A 20,521-nucleotide genomic window follows, 5' to 3' on the forward strand; every position below is an offset into this window, starting at 1 on the left:
CAGCCTAATGCAAGCATGGCCTGAGAGGAAGGAGACCTGAGTTTTGTATGCATCTCTGCCACTAACTCACTGGGACCTTGGTCAAGTCACTTCTCCTCTCTGTGGCTCGTACTCCCCACCTGTAATATGAAGACAGCACTTGCCCATGTCTGTGAAACACTTGGAAATCCTGGAGAAAAGGCACTAGGGATGAGTGCATATGATATCATTATTATTTATTTCAGTTTCATACTCGGTTTCACTCAGACTGTTGAGTGTATGAATCCAGCTGCCAGGGCTGGAATCTATTATTTCTGATTAAGCCAGATATAGTGAAAAAGCGGGCACTAGTGTGACCTTTCCTGTCAGGATCACAGCTGGAAGTGTGGCTGCCCTGGGGGAAGACAGTTTTGGTTCTATTTGGTCCGTGCAGTTTGCTTGCAGCTGGTAGGAGCTGACCCACTTCTTCCTTTCAGAGTAAATACGACCAAGTGCAGAAGAAATTGGAGTCCGTGGAAAAGCAGCTGGAAGAAGCTCAGCAGCAAATTCAGTTGCGTGAAATTGGGATAAGTGGTGCTGCTGGAGGTAGGGAGCACTAACCTTCAAGAGCAGTGATGTGCTTCAGAGACAAACTCAGACTGGGTGTAAATGGCTGCACCCCTGTTGTGTTCAGTGGGATGTCACCTCTGTAACCCAGGTCTGAATGGGGCCCCCAGTGTCCTGTCAGTTTTACCCCATTTGCATCTGTCTGGTTGTTGGGAGTTTCAGGACACCCCAGTGCTATTCCCTTCCTAGAACTTTGCCACCAACCACCTTTAACCCATCTGCATATTTACCACCATCTGTCACTCTAGATTGCCTGGTCTGACATAGCTTGGGAGTGACTCCTCTTTTCTCCCGTCACTGCTGCTACGGCTTCGGAATGCAGGATGAGCAAGGATGGAGATCGAGTGCCTCGGCCCAAGTAGCTGTTGGTACTTCTCTTTGCTGCCCTGGAGACTCCACACTCCAGAAGTGTGAGGAGTATTTAAACCAGAGGGTTTTACAGACAGTCACATCACTTGTGACGTGGTGAGGGTACAGTTAAGGTTACTGGATGGGGAAGGCTTAGCTCCTCTAATCCTGCCAATGGTGCTGAGTGCGGTAAAAGAACCTATCTAGACTAGACTGGGATGTCCAAGGACTAAAGATTGTGTGTATGGGCGGGGGGGCGGGACAAGAGGCTGGTTTGTGTTTTACTTCAGCTACTGAGGATGAAATAAAGTGAAGGGTCCCAGAGTCAGGGCTCCAACCTGAGCCCGAATGTCTACACCCCAATTTTACAGCCTTGTAGCCCAAGCCTGAGTCAGCTGACACAGGCCAGCTGCAGGTGTTTAACTGCAGTGTCACATACCCGGAGAGTTTAGTGATACACATGAACTCCAGGAGAGACATGTTTTTATGTCCTTGATGGGTCAGCACTGCGCAGTGCACCTGCATCGTGCCAGTGTTCTCAGTCTGGCTTGTCTAGCTGACTTGTTGAATACAACCCTTTACTCATGTTAAAAGGGAATTAGCCTTCTTAGAGTGCTTGCCGCCTGGTTCCAGGCTGCTACCTGGGCATCCTTTCTGTTTACAGAAGAGGAGTGGCATATGCGATTTGACTGTGCTCAGATGGAAATCACGTTTCTCAGAAAACGCCTCGCACAGTTTGAAGAGAGGCTGGAGTCTGAACTGAACTGTAGGAAAGAGCTGGAGCAAAAGGTAAGTGCTGAGAGGTCAGCGCTGTTCCTGTTCTGTTCTGTACGTGAGTGGGGAGCTGCACGGGTCGGGCGAGCAGAGAGGTTAACATCCTGACTGTCCTGATCTGGAAGAAATCTGTTGTTGTGGTAAAACCATTGCCACTAGTGATGGGGGTTGACACAGTCTCTAGAATTTGTTTGCAGAGCTTTGGAGCTGCCTCTGTGCCTATCTAACTCCATGGGGCTAGTTGCATGAGCAAAGATTTCTTCTGCCAGTAAGGGTTTGTAGGGTTGTGCTCTTCAATGTGTAATAGTAACATCTCTCCAGTCACACTCTTGCCCCCCAAGGAAAATAACCAAGTCTTTGTTAATCTGAGAAAAAAACAGCCATTTTGTAAAGTTGAATTTACACAAGAATACGTCAGAATTCAGCACGGGTCAAATGTGAGAATATGCATAAAAAGATGCACGTGCACACCTGCAGGGCCTTAAATTCTCCATGAGTACTGGTTGCGTTTGGAAAATGTGGCCCCGGTTTTAAAAAAATGACAAGTGGTTTTGTGTGTGCTGGTCACGATTTGTAGGTGCTTGTCTTGAAGCACCTAGAAGGCCCTGATTTTCAGGGGGTGGGAGACAGCCTGCGCCGCCTCTCAAGTGGAGCACCCCAAAATGAGGGCAGTCAAAATTACTGTCCACTTTTGTACGTTTTGGCTTACGCTGATCAAGAAAGTACAGCAAAGAATGGAAACCTGAACATAGCAATTTCCTGGGGCAACGGAACTAGAGTCCTCTTCTTCATGCAGCCCTGAGCCCATGGCCAAGCTTCCGCACGTCTCTAAATGTATCAGCTCCTTGATGCAGCTCATCGCCACATCTTCTTAGAAACTGGAATGACATTTGACGTGCTGAACTCCATTAAAAACCAAACCCACAACTTTTCAATGTTTGATCGGGGCATATTCATTACCATAGGCCTCACGGACAGATGTTAGCTCCAAGAAGAGTTCACAACGCCATAGAAGCATTCTGAGAGTGTGGTTCTTGCTTTACAACAGCTTAGAAAATCAGCTCCCTTGCCATTAGTAGCAACATAAAGAAATAAATACCTTCACGGTACATTAAAAAGTTATAATATTGCAACAAATGCTAAGGAGCTAGGGTAAAAGAAAATAGCCCATTTGCTTTCCGATACTTAGTTCAGAATTACAGGCTTCATTAACTCAACATTTTACTTATTTAAAGTTATTCTTTAATGACTCCACTTCATCTGTGAGTGCTCTGGGTTTCTCTCCTTCCCAAGCCCAATGCGGATCCTTAGTGGAAACGTTTTTCCACTTTAGTAAGTTAAAAGGCTTCCTTTCACATCAAAGATGGGGTTCGATGATCTTAAATGTCACAGACATGAGGGGACTGGGTCCAAACTGGCATTTATGCCACCCTGAACTCACCCTGACAGACACACAGAGTGGCAAGGATTAAATCATTTTGAATCACTGCTGCTGGAAAAGAGCCCTCAGTCCAGTGAAATGCAGCCCTAGATAGAGCACTAGTACAAGGCCTAGCACCACATAAGTCCCACTTCAGCCCACAGGGACGTGGTGACTTGGCCTTGTTGGATTTAAGTGGCACCTAGTAGAGACCCTTATACTGGGTCTCTGCACAGGATGCATGTCAGCCTGGGAGAGCTTTGCCAGGAGAAATAGTTCTGAACAGCAAAAAAATCTCTGAATTTCTCACCAAATCTAGAGGGTGTTTTGTCCTGGGGTTCAGGTTCAGCCCATCTGAGAGGTTGGTGAGCCGGCTGCAAAGTTCAGAGCAGAGATCCAACCTTCCCACAAAGACTGGGTGCTTTTGGACTGGGGTGTTTGGTTCAGGCTTCTCTCTCTCTCGGATGGACTGAGGCCTTAGTCAGGTTGCATGTTGGGAATCCCCTAAATGGTGAATTTCACACACACCCCCAACCTCAGTTATCCCTGGGCAGAAATTTCAGCTTGATATGTCTCATTGCTGTTTGCCCTGCAGCTCAGTGAGGTGCAAAGCACCTACGAGGGTGCCAAGAAGGTTGCACAGCAGATGAAGAGGAAGTGCAAACACTTGGCCTGTGATCTGGAGGACACACGGGTCCTGATGGAAAGTCTGCAGAGCCGCAATCATGAACTGGAGAAGAAGCAGAAAAAGTAAGATAGTGGGGACCTAGCTTTGGGGTCTGCCAGCAGAGGCAGCTCTGGCTTTAGAGCTGGCCTAGAGATACCTTATCCCCTTGAGGTCCACAATGCCCGGAGGTGCCCCAAAAAGCTTCTCCCCAAGTGATTCTGCAGGGTTAGAAACGTATTGTGTCCATGGCCTTTGGAACCATCACTTCCCTGTCTGTCAGTTGTCCCACATTTCCTTTTCCAGCTCTGCACCAGCCTGGAAGAAACCCTAAATTGTACCATTGTTTTAAACTTCTCTGACTGTGTTTGGTGTTGAAAGATTAGCCCTTCACCTGGGGGCTAGTGTCTGCTTCCCCAGCTCAGTGCTGAGAGCACACACAGAATTGGTCCTGCTTTGAGCAGGGGGTTGGACTAGATGACCTCCTGAGGTCCCTTCCAACCCTGATATTCTATGATTCTATGAATCCAGACCCTTCCCTTTCAGCAGCCAGACAGCCTGTGCCCAGCCTGCTGCTAGAGGGAACAGGAGACCCCATTTCTCAGGGTGCAATGGTTTTCTCCACTGAAGCAATAAGGAAGTGTGTGGGGGTGGGGGAGGGGGACTTTGTGCCAAATCCTGGGTTCGAGACCTTCTCAGCACTAGCCAACAATCTGAGGAAGTCAGAACATTTCAAAAACCTACCACTTGTCCCCTCTTGGGGACCCCAGATCTCTGATCTATATACTGGGCTCCGCTCCTAGAGCAATCGGTGTTAAGCAGAAGCAAAACCAGCCATCCAGCCACTAAAAATGGGGCTGGAGCCTAAGAAGTGGATAGTGGACAGCAAGACACCCTCACACAAAAAGCCTTCCAAGCAAGAGTTACTTTGATCTCTGAAGATATGACAGCTGTTTACCCAGTGAGGCAATCACTGTCTTTTCTGAGAAGAATAGTAATGAGGCGACAACATGTAAGTTCATGTATAGCCAAAGGCTGCTAGTCATATGAGGTCAGGAACATCTTAAGGGAACCCCATGGAAGGCAGAGGCTGCTGCTGTGATTCCTCTGATACCCAGAGTTTAAATACTATCTCCATTAAAGGGCACCAGGCAACAACCCTGTAGCATGTAGCAAGCGAATTGTGAATCTAAAGTAGGCCTCAGACACTGGTTTTTCTTTTGGGGGCTGACATTCCTGTTTGTTTTCACCTGCTTTGAATGTTGGATATTGTGCCAGGCAATACTTTCTGTTGCTGTATAACTATAACACATTTCCATTATAAAAATTGTTCTGTAAGGAAAAATTCAGAGAGCTGCATACTGCATTTTAAAGTTCATGGGGAAGGTGAGGCAGGATAGGCACACCCTTCCCTCAAAGGCGGTGACTACTTCCTGAGATGCAGCAAATAGAATTTGCATTTCAGAGGAAGTGGCCAGGACCTGGAGATCTGCGTGTGTTAAAGATCCATCATTAGTGAAGATCCCTGGGTTTGCCCCTAGCTGTGTAAGTCCCCCAGGCTGGAAGCAAAATACTGTATGTGCTTGAGTGGGATGAAGGAAGCCCTGGAGCTCATGTTCCAACTCCTGAACCACTGGCACCATTTTCTCGCCAAGAAATGGGTGCAAAGCATTTTAGTGTTGCTACTTATTGTTTGGCCAAAGAGGTGTCTGTGAAGGGGGGGGGCAGTGCCTCCTCCCAAGGAAGTGAGAGACCAAGATTGAGTCTTCTGCATCACAGCACAGAGAAAAAGAGAATGTCCTTGGGCTGCAGTATCAGCTCCCTCTGTGTTCTTTTCAAAACACTTCACTGCCAGTATCCTTCATTTTACCACCTCCATGGAGCTCAGATCCTGAGTTTAGATCTGAGGGGTTTGGGTCTGACCCATATCTACTAACAAGTCAAGAAAGTTTAATCACCTAATTATGGCTGTGAAATCACAAGGTTCGTAGCACGGAAAGGGCAGCGCGGAGTCCGAGGGTCAGCGCGAGAGGCTGATCTCTAAGCTGCCTGCAACGTTGTGTGAGTTCAGGGCAGGCTCCACACACAGGCTTACTCTGAGTGTCTGCGTGTTTTAAAGTGTTTTACATTAGTAATGGCCACTTAGAGCTCTTGTTAATGTTCTGTTCTTTGCTGAGTGCTGCTGTAGGTGCGTATGTGCAAAGGGCTAAATGTGCAGTGCTGCTGTTCAGGAACCTTCAATTTCATGAGGCCAGCACTTGAATGGAGTAATTAGCGGTTCACCAAATGACTGCAAGACTTTGCAGATTCTAGATCCATTATGTAGCCCCTGATGAGTTGAGTTCACCTCGGAAGCACTTGGCAAGTCCAAGGCCAAGTGGATGCTAATTGCCACCTTCTTGCCCTCTCCTTTGGAGCTGTTCCCCTGCTAATGCTCACTTGTGGTCATGTTCCCATCTGGGCTGTTGTCCGCAGAGCAGTAATGCAGATGTGTCACATGTGGCAGGTTTGACATGCAGCTCGCCCAGGCCTTGGGAGAGTCAGCGTTTGAAAAGAGCCTCCGTGAAAAAGTGACCCAGGAGAACACCACCATCAGATGGGAGCTGGGTAAACTTCAGCAGAGATTAGAGGTAAGAGGAAAATATCCCACTTTACCCTTGCCTAGATGGCTGCTCTGGAGAACTGGCATCTTCCAGCAAAGCTCTTATAGTTGTAATTACAGTCATGATAATTAGACACCAATCACTCTGCTAGAGACATCTTTATTCTGTGATTTCTTCCAGCACATAGCAGGATGCATAGGGCTCTCTCATATCAGGCTCCTCTGAAAGACAAGGAACCCAACTGCTACACAGAAACGCACTGAAGTAAATAGAGCTCTGCCCAGATTTCAGGGTCTGTCCGTAAGTCTGTCTGTAACAAGCGGCAGGACTGGGGCCCCAATGCATTGTGGGAATGAACTCGGGACCAAAATCAGCACGTCATTGTTCCAGTTTTATGCTGGCGTAACTCCGAGTTTGAAGACTGTGTAGAATGGGAGCTACCTACTGTTAAATCAGCCCCGGTTGGTGTAAAGAGAGAAGTAGAAGAAGGGTATTTTCAACCTGAAGTTGCCCTTATTTACTTGGAATGGGGTGTAAATATTGGGGCTGCCCAGTAATGGAGTAATGCCCAAACCCCGAGGCTGCCAGGTGTACCGTGAATTGGAGGCACGCTCTGTAGGTGCTCCAGCTGCTAAACCTTGTAGATTCTAGCCTTGGTGGGTTCCAATAACCACTCAGGCACATGGCTAAGGGAAGGGTATTTTGCTAGGGCTGGCAGAAAAGGGGAAGGTTGCAGATACCCTAGGTAAGAGGCGTAGACAGAGTTCAAAGTGAGAGATAGTAGTTCCGGTTCAGGTCCTGGGGGCCAGCCAACTGATGGCTCTTCAAAGCTCTTCAGGACTACTGCCCTGGGGTACCCTCTCCAGTCTATTCAAGCAAATAGCAGCTTGCAGTTTCTCAGACCAGACTCACTGGGGCTCCTCGGCCCTGGCTTCTTGCCCAGCCACTGCTGCTTCCCCATAAGTCCCATGCAGACTTGCCTCCAGTTGAAATGTCTGTCAGTCACAGCTGGTTCCACAAGCAGCTCTGCATACAGTTCCTGGAGAATATTTTTTATTTTTCTCTAGCTTCTCTGCAGCTCCTGGCTTGCCATGCGGCTGCCACTTCCAAACAGAGCCTGGCCTCCACCTTTTCATGATCTTTGCCCTTACCCAGCCAGGAGGAAAGGGACATACAGTGGGGATGGGGCTGATGGGAGCTGTAATCCTTTATTAGCAGATCCATGATAGGGGTCTCTCTAAAAAGATCTCTAGCTTTAGTCAAGGGTGTTGGTAGTGTTTGTTGATACGACGTATCTCTTATTCTGGAATCTCAGAGATGCGATAGCTGCTTGGAAACTTTTGCAGTAAATGAGGGTATTCAGAGTGCCAGTTAATCAATGAGGCAGGTCCATCAAAGCTTGTGATAATGCAACACAGCTTCATTTTGTTAGAGAAACTTTCATACCCCTCATGTCCCAAAATTCCTTACAGAGCTGAGAACTACAACGACGGAGTTAGAAAACAGAGACCAGCAGAGGGAGAAGGGAATTAAGAGAACTAGGCAAGGGAAAGAGGGGCACGCTTTCAGTGGAGAGCTGAAATGAGATGCAGGTCCAGCAATGGAGAGAAGTTAGCACCAGATGGCAGATGCTGTCACACCCACAACAGTGACCTCATGTGGGAGTAAGAGAAGAGGTGAGTGGTGGGTGGCCGGAGGGAGCTAGAGAGGAGTAGAGAGAAAGAGACAAAAGGGCTCCTCAGATGAACTGGTATGAGTTAGGTGCTGTGGGTTCCTGGAGGGGGTCTTAAAACGAGAAGTAGATCCTGCAATGAGTGGGGGCCAATGGAGGAGTCTGAAGAAGTAATAGTTATTTTCATTGAGTGACTGCTGCATCAGATAAGCTCCGAGTCCACCTCCCATCCCTTGCAAAGGCCACTGTGTCATGAGTTGAATCCCAAGGGTATCTGAAGCAGATCGCAAAAGTAAGGTTAACGGCGATCATTATTGTTGTTTAGATGCTGCATGAGAGAGAATGCCTCGTCCCTTCGCTGTATCCTCCTTCACTGTGTGTCACTAAAAGGGAAGTGTCAAGAGGCTCCTAACAAGCCAGGTTGAAAATTTTCCAAATTTCAGTGAAAGCTATTTTTTCACATTTTCATTTAAATTATCCACACACCCGCAGCATGTTCTGACCAGTTCTGGTTTCTCAGTCAAGCCCTGGGAGGTTGTTTTCTTGGGGAAGCAGATGGCCTCATTGCTAATGCAGCTAACGAGACTACCTGGACCCTCTACATTTGTGAACTTTCTTTTTTCCCCCCCTGCACAGCAAAAGGACTTGGAAACTTCCAATCTGAATCAGCGAATTGCAGTGCTGGCCATCCGAGTGCAGGAGCTCACCTCACCGGAGGCCTGGGACAAGGATGCTGTGGCTACCCTAAGGAAGAAGCTTTGGGAGCTTGAGTCCAGTGCTGCTGAACAGCAAAAAGAACTGAGCCGACATGCAAATGCTGTTGAGCAGCTGGAACAGGTAAGATTTCCTCCTCCTGACGCTATTCTATCCAGGAGGTCCAAAGTCAGTGCCGTGGTCTCCAGCCACCCTGAGAAGCACAGAACAAGTAATCAGCTCCCCAACTTGAGATTGATTGTTAGGGTCTTCTGCAGCCTCTCGCCTTATTGAAACTCAGTGTTCAGCTTATTGATTCTTCTCCTTGTTTAACAATTTTAATATGGTTCAGTTGTTTCATTATCAAACCTTAGGCTCAGAACCCCCTTCCATTGATGGGTAACAGGTGTTTTGCATTGCAGTGGCTGAGTCTTGCAAGGTGATAGCAGCGCATCCCTGTGAAAGGCTGACAGCCTGCAGGTAGTAACTTCATCAGCTTGCTGCTTGGAAATGTTTTGCTCCTGGCAGGTTCTGTCATTCGAAGTCCCCTGGCAGTGAGGCCTGGGATCTGAGATATTTTTTAGGATGTGATAGGTCGTTGTGCCCCTCCCACGCATTTAAGCTGCATGGGCTGCCCATCTGGCATCCTTCTGAAATCTTCAGAGGAAATGTGCTGCAGTTTCCTTCCTGGTCAGTAAGCTGGGGAAGCTCTGGGAGAGTTTGTAACAATTCCCCCAGCTGACGTAGAGCTCTTTGTCTTGGGCCTCCTCAGCTCCACATGCGGCTTGAAATGGAAATAGAACGGATGAAGCAGATGCACCAGAAGGAGCTGGAAGACAAGGAAGAGGAGCTAGAGGATGTTCGCCAGTCCTGTCAGAGGAGGGTAAGTCGGCAAAGTATTAATTGGGATGGGTTTCGCTGAAGGGTGTGACCAAGGGACTCAGGGTGGGATGCGTTATTAACCTGCCTTTGGGGAGGAGATTTAGAATTCTCTTCTGCATGTGGCTTTGACTGGGGAACAAATAAGGAATTAGGCCCAGATTTTTACAAGTATTTAGACATTGCACTGCTCAGTGTTGCAAGGCCTAACTGATTCAGTCAGAAAATGGGACAGGGCAAATATAGCTTGTAATCTAAGTGCAATATTCGGAAAGGTGCAAACCCCTATGTTTAACATTGTGTTGACATGCTGCTTTCAAGCAGATAGTGTGAGTCATGCATCTTGAACACCCTGTTGTCAATAGCAAATGATCTCTGTTGAGGGTGAATGTATCTGTGCTTTTGCATAAAACAAAAAAGAGGAGTGTGTGTGTCAGGACACAACAGGAAGCAAACACAAGCGGCCTCCATCAGTTCCACAGCCAGACATTTGTGGAGGAGTCGCATGTGAAGGATGATTGGGTCACTGACGCATGTATGACTCCATTATTGTCAGGGACATGGTCCCTGCAGAGAGACCCCCCCCCCCGCATATTACAATCTGCTGGTGGAGAACCACGGACAGCGTCGTCATTCTGTCCAGGAAAATTAATACAGGGAGGTTCAACGGTTGGCCACACTCATCACATTTTATATGATTCTCTCTACACACATCCCCTCTTTTTCTATTCCTTTCTACTTATTCTTAGGCCCAATGGCTTTCAATTGCTGGGCATTATCACATTGTATTCCACTCGGGAATCCGGTAGTCATAGTTCCCAGGCTTTGTCTGTGTTTGTTTTGTTAATTGCCCTCCATGAAGGGGTAAGATAGTGTCAATTTCACTGAAAAAATTTTGAACAGATTCCAAGGCTGCTCTCAGCTGAAGAGAGATTTTTCTTCTTTTCCCTCTCTTGCCCCAAATAGACTGAATGTTTCTTTTCTAAATGAGTAAATGGCAGAGACTCTCAAGAGGGGAATCAATATTTAGTATCTTGCTTGTTTACTTTTCCCTTTTAAACCCAGCTGATGAGCAGCTTTTCAGAGATGCAGAAGGAGGCTGGTGGCTGACTTGAGAGAGCTCTGATGAGCCATGCCAGCCACTGACAGGTTCAGAGATGGAGTCTTCTTGGCAAGTTTGCTGCTCTAGGCCAGGTCCTTCCAGTGGCTTGAAGGAGCAAAAACCATGCTGTGAAATAAACCATTCTGATTTTGATTTCCCCACCCCATTTAGGGTCTAGCTGGTCCTCTGTCGGTCATGCAGCAAAGCTCTGAACTGCTCATCAGGATCTTGTTTCGTTGTCTCAACGAGAGGTGATAAGTGGTGCCTAGAGAGGGGCCAGATAAATGAGCCCAGTTCGGTTCCCCTGACACTTGCCACTTCTTCAAGCCTTTCCCTCCTCTGTCAGCTGTACAAACGTGGCCTGATTAGTCCTCACAACACCTCTGTGAGCTCACTGTTGTGACCTCTTCACAGATGGGAAAACTGAGGCACGCAGGTTATGTGACTCAGGCCGAGGTCACACGGCAAGTCCTTGTCAGAAGTGCAGGGAATATGGCCCCCTTTTCTCTGGCCACAGTCAAACTAATTCTCAGGAGCTGCTGTGGCATCTCTAGGCCACCTGAGGATTACCTTGCTGGGGGGAATCCCCTGTTGTCAGGGTAGGCTCCCACTAGAGCAGGGGAGAGCAGCCATGAGGAACTGGAGCATCTGGTCTGTCTGCCTCTCCCAAAGCATGAGGAAGCAGAGCAGACACTGATGTTTGCAAAAATTGAGGCAACAATAATTATAGACATGAAAGGTGCTTCTGGCCATGCACTTCAAGTGCACTCGGGGTGGCACCATGGACCAAGCTGGAAGTGGCCCCTGGAAAGCTTTGTGGGTTGGGAGGAGGCCTCCACGTCTCCCTCTCCTTAGCCAGAAGTGGTTGCGTTGCCAAGAAGACACTGGGGCCATCTCCCCAATACACAGAAGGTACGTCTACACAGCCCAAACCCCTGCGGCAGTGAGTCTCAGAGCCCGGGTTGAAGGACTCAGGCTTGTGGGGCTCGCGCTACAGGGCTGAAAATATCAGCGTAGACATTCCTGCTCAGCTGGATCCCGGGCTCTGAGATCCTCGCTGGGTGGGAATGTCTACACTGGTCATTTTAGCCCCTGAGTGTGAGGCCCAGTCAGTTGACCCAGGCTCTGAGACTTTGCTTCTGCAGGGTTTCTTAGCGGTGTAGACATATCCAGTGTGTCTTTAAAGGGCAACAAGTCTCCCATCCCTACTAGCATTGATGGGAGCGTTCAGCTGGCTGCCAAGCTGCTGTGTTGTGCCAGCAGGAGCCATTACTTAGCTGCTGCTTTGGCCATGCCCTGGCAGGCCGTACCATTGGGCCATATTATTATATTTTCAGTCAGAAATAAGAGACTTCATGTAAAATGGGACTGTGATTGCCTTCACCTTTTTAAACGGAAAGGTGCAAACCGTTCAGAGACCGCTGGAAGGAGCAAGCAAAGTAGTGTCCGGGAAGTAGTTACTAAGTTGGAAGCAATCCCCGTGGCCGTCTGCTGGCCTCTGCTGGGGCAGGAGATTGCATTCTGAGCAGTCTGTGTGCTTCTCACCTGTGTGCAGCTTCGTCAGCTGGAGATGCAGTTGGAGCAGGAATTTGAGGAGAAGCAGATGGTGCTCCACGAGAAGCAGGATCTGGAAGGGCTCATTGGGACCCTCTGTGAGCAGGTAGGAAACTGGAAGCCATCAGTCAACTTATTTTACCAGCTCCTGGGAGATGGCTTATGAAACTGCTAGCCAGACGAATGTGTGTGTCTCCAATCCTTGACATTCCCACCTTGCACTCGGCATGCCCCCACCCAAACCACTATTGCCTTTTTTTATTAATATGGGACAAGTTACAAAAAAACAAATGAAGCCAGAACCAGAACACAATGAGCCCCTTGCTATCAAACATTCTTCCACTAAATATTATCCTGCCTATTGAAGCAGTATCATTTGCCATAGCAGTTCTAGTGCTGGGGTCCCAGTACAGTCTCAGAACAAAGGTGGGGCTGGTCCCATAATGGGCTCTTGGAGGTGCAGCTTTATAGCTTTTCTCAGAATAAATGTCTGGATAACTAACCATTGGAAAGAAATGCTTTCCTTGTTCTATTTTTGTGCGAGAAGCAAACGAACCAAAACAAATGCTGGACCAACTCCTTCTGCCCAGAGAAGCCATTATCAGATTGTTATTTACTGTAGATGTCTGTCCCTACCACATGCATTCAAACAAATCTTTTGTCACCATCTAATGTGTGTAGGGTGGTGATTGAAGAGTATGTGCTGGAAAAAGCATACACAGCTCTTTCATGTTAAATTATACGATAAGGAACTTGAACGTAGCTTCATTAGACGAAATTTCAATGAAGTGACATACAAACCTAGCCATGTTTGGAAACTCTCTCATGCACCATGTCCTTACCTGGGTGTGCAGGGTAAGGGCCAGACAGAAGAGCAGCCTCACTGGACATTTAGACATGCTGTCTCATCACTTCTGTGTGGAAAGACAGCGAGACTCAGGGCTGTAGCCCAGTGAGCTGAGTCTTTTATGCTGATGTTTTCAAACTGCCTGTGGACAGCTCAGCATTATATTGCAATTAAAATAGCTTTAAAACAAGGGCACACCGAGGAGAGTGGGAACTACTTATTTGGAGTTATGGTCATAGGCTAGCATAACTCCTGGTCATTGGAATAAGCTGGCTGGGGTTCATGAGGTCTAGCACTTATGTATGTTCATTACGTTTTGGAGAGAAGATGAAGAAGAATTTTGGAGTCTAACAACACTGTGCAATGGTGGGGAGATTTCAGGATAGATGTAAAATTGTGTAATGGGGCCTATCCAGAACTTTCCATAGGCTTTCAGCTCGTAAAATGCTTGGTAACTGGCAGAATAAACACTGCTATATAAATGGAGGGTATTGTTATTACTACCACCAGTCAATTCAGTGTGATCCTTCTGTTTGATAGTTTACAAAAATTAACACAGATGAATGAATATAGTATATGAGCTGTAGAGAGAATTCAGTGCATGGGAGTTAGGTAGTGTCAGATTGTCCTTTCCAGAGGATGCTGCCCTGCTGGTACCCCACACAAGGTATTGCCAGGACTGTATAATCTCTCTCTCTCCATGCCCTGCACCAAATGACCACGTTCACTGTTGGGATTCTTCATTTCCTATTGTGATTAGCGGAAAGGAAGAGCAAACGTGGGCATGAAAAACACTGTATTAGTCAGCTTTTCTGGCCCTGATTGCAAGTGAAAAGGCACCTGTCGGTGATGACAGAGGGGGCAGGCAGAGACTGGCGTTCTCTGTGCACTGAGAATGGCAAAGTCAATAAACCCAATTTGTATTTATGACACAGAATTCATCTGCTGCGGCAGATGAGCGCTGAGATAGGACAAACAGTACAGTACAGCGTCCAGGAGAGAGCCTGCCCGTGTGGGGAGGGGCGGGGAGAGAGAATGGGAGAAAAGCACATCTGCTCTGCTTTCGAGTTATTAGCGCTACAGTCTGATTTGCAGTGGACAGTATGCTGCAGACCTTCTTATCAAACAGCTGAAAGCCAATTAAGGAAGTGGAGACGCCACCAGTGTTTTCGGGTTACGGAAAAATGCCAAGCAGCTTTAAAACAGGTTCCAAGGTCAAGTCTGCATAATGAATTTTAACCAGTGAACAGATGATAGGAGGCTAGATCTGAGAGTAGAGGAGACACATAAAGGAATATTTAGAAGCACAGAGTGCAAGAGCTGTCGTATTCCAATTAGTATGAAATCAAACACTGGGACCATGTCCTTGTTTGCTTTTTTTTTTTTTCTAATTCTCTTATCTTGTGTCCGTGGATACTCACAAATTCATTTGGATGTAGAATATTTTAAACTCACTTCTTCTTTAAAGGGCTTCAGGGTAATACACTGGCACAAAATTAACTGGTGAGGAGCCCCTATAATAACACAAACCTCTACCTACAGAGCAAGGGACACAACTGAATAACTGTCATTTGCAAACAGTCCTTTCGCTATAAAAACAGATGCTCTGCATTAGCGCTGTGGGAATAATTCATACTGAACATTTATTTGGTGGGGTTTTTCCCTGTTTATTTTTCTGATATGGAATTTTCCAGATAAAATTGTATGTTTTCTTGATTTTTTTTAATTCTTCAATAACTTGTGATAACTTTTTAATTTAAGCTGTTCAATATTTGAGATTTGAGATGTTGCTTAATCATGATTGGGTCATAAAGCACAGTGGGTAGTTTCTGTTCCCTGATTAGATGAGTGTAATCCTAGTAACCAGGTTTTAGGTGTGAATGCCTGTAGAAATCAGAAATTCAATTTCCGTGAGTCTCCATGTTAGTAATTCTCAATTGCACCGGTATTAACAGAAGGCCAGTATCCAAGGGGCAGAGATCCAGGCAAGGCCAATCCATTTCAACATTCAAACCAGGATTTGCAGGACTTTCCCCTCACTGTTGTTGGAATTCACCCCTGATGCCAGCACAAAGCCTTGCAGAGAGGCTGCATGGATGATCTGCAGCCTGTCTTATGGGGTGGGGAATTCACCTCCCAGCTGGTTCATGTTCCACAGGTGTAAAGCCTGAATGGTCAAATCTGCAGTAATGACAGTGACAATGAAAAATACATTTTACAGTCCTCCATGATCCCAGACTGATATTCTGCTGCATTGCTGTCTTGTTCTTCCTCGAGCCACACTGGTTTTTCTGTATTAGTATCCTTGGTAACAATGTTTTCTAGCTCTGAGAGTGGGATAATGTTGCTGTAGGACTCTTCCTACTGCAGAGGAGTGATAGCTCGTGCCTGGTGCAGGGTTTACTCCGATGTTTGTCTGGGAAGGAAGCAGGGCATTGGAGAGCAGCACCTGGTGTTTCAGATCTGCAAGCTCTAAGTGAGGGCAAGGGTTAGTTCAGCATGCAAAGCCTGTCGCTTTCCGATGGAAGATACCCATAGAGCTTTCGCTGGCATCCGTCACTGCTGAGTGGGGTCAACAGTAAAGATGAAATCACTTAAGGGCGGTGAGACGGTGGATAAAGTCTGGACTCGCTGTGGATCTCAATAACCACTGTGCACACGTGTTATATATAGGGAATACCACAGAATAAAGAAATTTTAAAGCACCTGGGTCCTAGACTTTGTTGTTAGTTATTCATTTGAACTGTTGGATCACTACAGAAAGTTTCTTTGCTGCTCCTTTGAAATCTGTTGTTTGACTGGAGACTGAGGCAGACTGCATCTAACAGAAACTAGATCTGGTCACAGATTTTCTAACTCAACAGTTTTCTACTGGGAAATGTAATTTCATCAAACTCAAAACGTTTTGTGAGGGCAAGTTGATTTTGACAAAGTTTTGTTGAACAAAATGTTGAAGTGAAACATTTCAACAGTCCAGTTTGAAATGTTCCTGAGGTTTGGTTCCATGGGAAATTTTGAAATGTCACCTTTTCATTTGATTCTAAATAAAAACCCCTGAAATGTAGGAATTTCCTGCAGAATGGGGGACTGGCTCTAATGAAAGCCTTTCTGCCCCCAGATTGGTCATCGGGACTTCGACGTAGAGAAGCGGCTTCGGCGGGACCTGAAGAGGACACACGCTCTTCTCGCAGATGTGCAGCTTCTGCTGGTGACAGCAGGAGAGCCCAGTCGGTCTGTCAGCAAAGAGGAGCTTGAGAACGTTCGCAGTCAGGTCAGAGACCTTAGACACATTTGGTTTTCTTTTCTTTTCATTTGGCACCTCTCTCTTTGTTATGCTGGTGTCAAGGTTCCTCCCCCACTCTGAACACTAGGGTACAGATGTGGGGACCTGCATGAAAACCTCCTAAGCTTATCTTTACCAGCTTAGGTCAAAAAGTTCCCCAAGGTACCAAATATTCCACCCTTTGTCCTTGGATTGGCTGCTACCACCACCAAACAAATACTGATTATTGGGGAAGAGCTATTTGGAAACGTCTTTCCCCCCAAATACTTCCCAAAACCTTGCACCCCACTTCCTGGGCAAGGTTTAGTAAAAAGCCTCACCAATTTGCCTAGGTGACTACAGAACCAGACCCTTGGATCTGAGAACAATGAAAAAGCATTCAGTTTTCTTACAAGAAGACTTTTAATAGAAATAGGAGTAAATAGAAGTAAAGAAATCCCCTCTGTAAAATTAGGATAGTAGATACCTTACAGGGTAATTAGATTCAAAACATAGAGAATCCCTCTAGGCAAAACCTTAAGTTACAAAAAAGATACACAGACAGAAATAGTTATTCTATTCAGCACAATTCTTTTCTCAGCCATTTAAAGAAATCATAATCTAACACATACCTAGCTAGATTACTTACTAAAAGTTCTAAGACTCCATTCCTGGTCTATCCCCGGCAAAGGCAGCATAAAGAAAAACCCACAGACCCTTTGTTTCTCTCCCTTCTCCCAGCTTTTGAAAGTATCTTGTCTCCTCATTGGTCATTTTGGTCAGGTGCCAGCGAGGTTACCTTTAGCAGCTTAACCGTTTACAGGTGAGAGGAGTTTTCCCCTGGCCAGGAGGGATTTCAAAGGGGTTTCCCCTTCCCTTTACATTTATGACAGCTGGGATGCTGGAAACGCTCTAGATGCTGGAAACGCTATCGCTCCTCTGCCGTAGGAAGAGTACCTCTACACACACAGAAGTAAGACACTTGTTACAGGCCTATCCCAAATACATGATGACATCACTACACCCAACTGACCAAGCAGTCATGGACCCTCTTCTGTAAACATGCGCAGACATGCATACCAATTGGCCAGTGCCCTGCCTTAATGATTTTGGTGTGCATTAATCAGGGCTAGGAAAAGACAAGCTTCAGCTCCAGTAGGACTAGACTTTTGTAGAGTCATTAATGGAGTTATATCCCAGCTGTTTTTCCACAGACATGCACCCTACTGACCCTGTTAATTCTGATATTTTACAGCTCCCCTTAGTATCTAAAATCTTGTGACCTGTGTATTCTTGGCCTCCCTGCTTTCAAACTGAGGTAGCAGGAGTAAGAAAGGGAGCTGGAATTGTGCTCCAAAAAGTAATGTTTTGTTATGAGGAGTTTAGTCAGGAAAGCAAAGCGAGGAGTGCAGTTGCTGTCTTCCGAGCTTCTGTTTCCTGCCAGGAGCTCTAGAGGAAAGGTGGGAAGTGTGTTTGCGTGTCGGACACAGAGTGAGCTCCAGCCAAATTCGTGTGTTTCAAAGTGCTGTTCCTTTTACTTTCGGGGAGATCTCCCCGCTGAGACTAAAGTACCCTCTGGGATCGGCCCTCTAAGTGAGCATCTTTAAAGACAGAGTACCTCTTTGTGTGACAGGTGTTTCACAAGCGCCCCTCAAAACCCTCAGTAAAACAATCCTCTCACAGCCTCAGAAAATCTCTGGGCTTGAAACTCCTTTTCCATCTCTCTCCCATCTGAAATAATACAAGCTGTCCCATGATGCTTGGACTCACTCTGTGGGCACTTACAATTCAAATCAACAGGCATGAATGTGACTTTAAATAATGGGGCACCTCTGATTTTAGAGTTCCTACTCATGGTTCTCATGAGGGGCCCAATCCAAAGCCCATAGAAGTCAGTGGAATAACTGTCAAAGGGCTCCAGCTCACACTCAGAACCTGGATTTGGTTCTGTGGGATTTCCAAAGTAAAGAAGGAATCTAGTCAATTCCACAGTCATTCACTCTGTCTCTCGACACTTACTAGTTACATCTACAATGGAAAAAATAGAAAACTCATTGAAATCAGCCTGAAAACAGCTTCCAGCAAACTTCATTCACGGTGCACAAGATGGAGGCTAATGGCTGTTTTAGGCTGTCCATCATCTGTCTAATGAACAGCGCTGTCCTGACACGGCAAAGCCTTTCTAGCATTTCTTGGGGACATGATTTATTTACCTACCCAACGTGAAACTGCAAGATTATATGAGTTTTTACAGAACTTTCCTTGTTAATTGTGCAGCAAGATAACAGCAGCCTCTACACACATGCCTGAGCACAAAGACCATTTCCCTCAGACCTTTTCTCCCCTCTCTAGCGCAGACTGGCATCTTGTCTTGGGAACAACGGGTATCTAAGTAAGGCAACTACAATTAAATAAAATGTTCCATCTTTCTTTTTACAGCCCATGTTCATTACCTTCTCCGCAATGTGTTTTCTACCGTTCTTGCAAATGAAATCCCTTTTCATATCTGTTGTCATGGAAATGGTGATAAGTATTGTGTGTTGTATTATAATCTGTGCAAGAATCAGAGTTTAATTTGCTTCTGTTTTAAGCACAGACATCCTGCATTCTGTAACTAGCGTAGAGCAGAACAGAGGTTAAATATACACACACACCTTTCTTTATTCATTTTTGACTGCTCCCAAAGAATTGAAAATGGTGGTGAGGGGGAAGAGAAAGAAAGGATGGATAAGAGTCTTTCTAACAAACTTCACCCAAGGTCTGTGAGCAGAGTCTGAACACTGGACCTCCAGCACTGAAAGCATGAACTTCGACTACAGAAACTCAAGGAGTAGCTCTTTTACCTGGTGGCCGTAGTAGGTTCTTATCCTCTACAGAGATTAGCCACTGGAAGGGAATATGACACACACAGCCTGTGTGTTGCAGCTTTGCAATGATATAGGGGTTGCTGCTTTCGAGAAATTGATCTCATTGTTATAGAAATGGAAAAGACCTGTTAGGTCATCTAATCCAGCTGCTGCAGCCAGTGCAAACCTGTTTCCTATAGTGCATTGGATAATGTTTGCCTCAGTATCTTTTTAAAGGTTCCAAGTGATGGGGTTTTCACCACTTCTCCTGGGAGACTATTTCCCCATGCTCACAAATCTCCCCGGGAGGAAGTTCTTCTTGAGGTGCTGCTCCCATTTCCCCAGGCTTGTTCCTAGCCACTCCCCTGGTTATGTGACGCTCAGAGCCCCCTGGGGTGTGTGGCTGATGGAGAGAGACAGAAAGGAAGCTCCTCACCCCAGAAAAAAATTAAAATCCTGGTGGAACAGCCCACTAGCCCATGGAGCACTCTGCTTATGTGGGTGTGACTTTTGGCATCTGTCTCTCTTGGTGTAGCTGCACCCAAGGAGCAGATGCAGAGCAAGTGCCCTGGATGTTCTGCTCTTTCAGAGGTGGCTGCTTGCCATGCCGAGAGGCTGGAGCAATTAGTGCAAGGAGTTGGGAGACAGCTTGAGAAAATGGCAGATCCGAGTGAATGGGCTGGTGTGAAAAGCCTGGGCACCCTTGCTAGACTGCTTGACTATACCAGTAAGAAGATAAGGGCTTCCTGGTCTTGTGCTGTCATTGGAGACAATGGAAATGCCATTGGAAGTGCGTTGGCTTCAACTCCAAAAAACCCAGCAAAGCAGGTATAACAAGTTGTGCTGTTTGGGCGTGGAACCTCACACTAACTATCACCTGCACTGAGCTTGCTAATGCTGCGTTGGTATCTATTCAAGAAAACAACGCAGAAAGGAGAGGCAAGAGAATAATGATGATTTAATGACACCAATCTTCAGAAGCCATTTAGTAATTAATCCATGCTGTACATTTCCACTGGAAACAGACTAAGCTGGAGACATAAGCAATTCCAGCAACATACATACATAATTGAGCTAATAGTTCTGCATAAATAACATCTGTGAGCTGCAGCTGTTTCCACCTGGGGGAATGGAAGGCGATCTTGGTTTAAAGCGGTTCTCTGTTTGCTGAAGAGAAACATCTCTAATAAAGCAACTCATCAATTTCTGGTCAGCAGCAGGGAGCAGAGTGAGCATCAGCGGAATGATTTCTAGTGCTACTCAGTTCCCCCA

At 46.4% G+C, this 20,521-nt stretch overlaps 1 protein-coding gene across 1 annotated transcript in view; it reads left to right on the forward strand.

The window, feature by feature from the left end:
• MYO18B (myosin XVIIIB) overlaps nt 1–20,521 on the forward strand; it is a 183,580-nt gene that overhangs the window by 92,403 nt on the left and 70,656 nt on the right. Inside the window, exons 25-32 of the mRNA XM_077834845.1 lie at nt 456–564; nt 1,598–1,722; nt 3,723–3,877; nt 6,298–6,421; nt 8,703–8,903; nt 9,532–9,642; nt 12,296–12,400; nt 16,260–16,412. Of these exons, the coding sequence (XP_077690971.1) occupies nt 456–564; nt 1,598–1,722; nt 3,723–3,877; nt 6,298–6,421; nt 8,703–8,903; nt 9,532–9,642; nt 12,296–12,400; nt 16,260–16,412 (1,083 nt within the window). The remainder of the gene's footprint in view (nt 1–455; nt 565–1,597; nt 1,723–3,722; nt 3,878–6,297; nt 6,422–8,702; nt 8,904–9,531; nt 9,643–12,295; nt 12,401–16,259; nt 16,413–20,521) is intronic.

The sequence above is a fragment of the Eretmochelys imbricata genome, chromosome 15 (assembly GCF_965152235.1).
Source record: "Eretmochelys imbricata isolate rEreImb1 chromosome 15, rEreImb1.hap1, whole genome shotgun sequence".
Taxonomy (NCBI): Eukaryota; Metazoa; Chordata; order Testudines; family Cheloniidae; genus Eretmochelys; species Eretmochelys imbricata.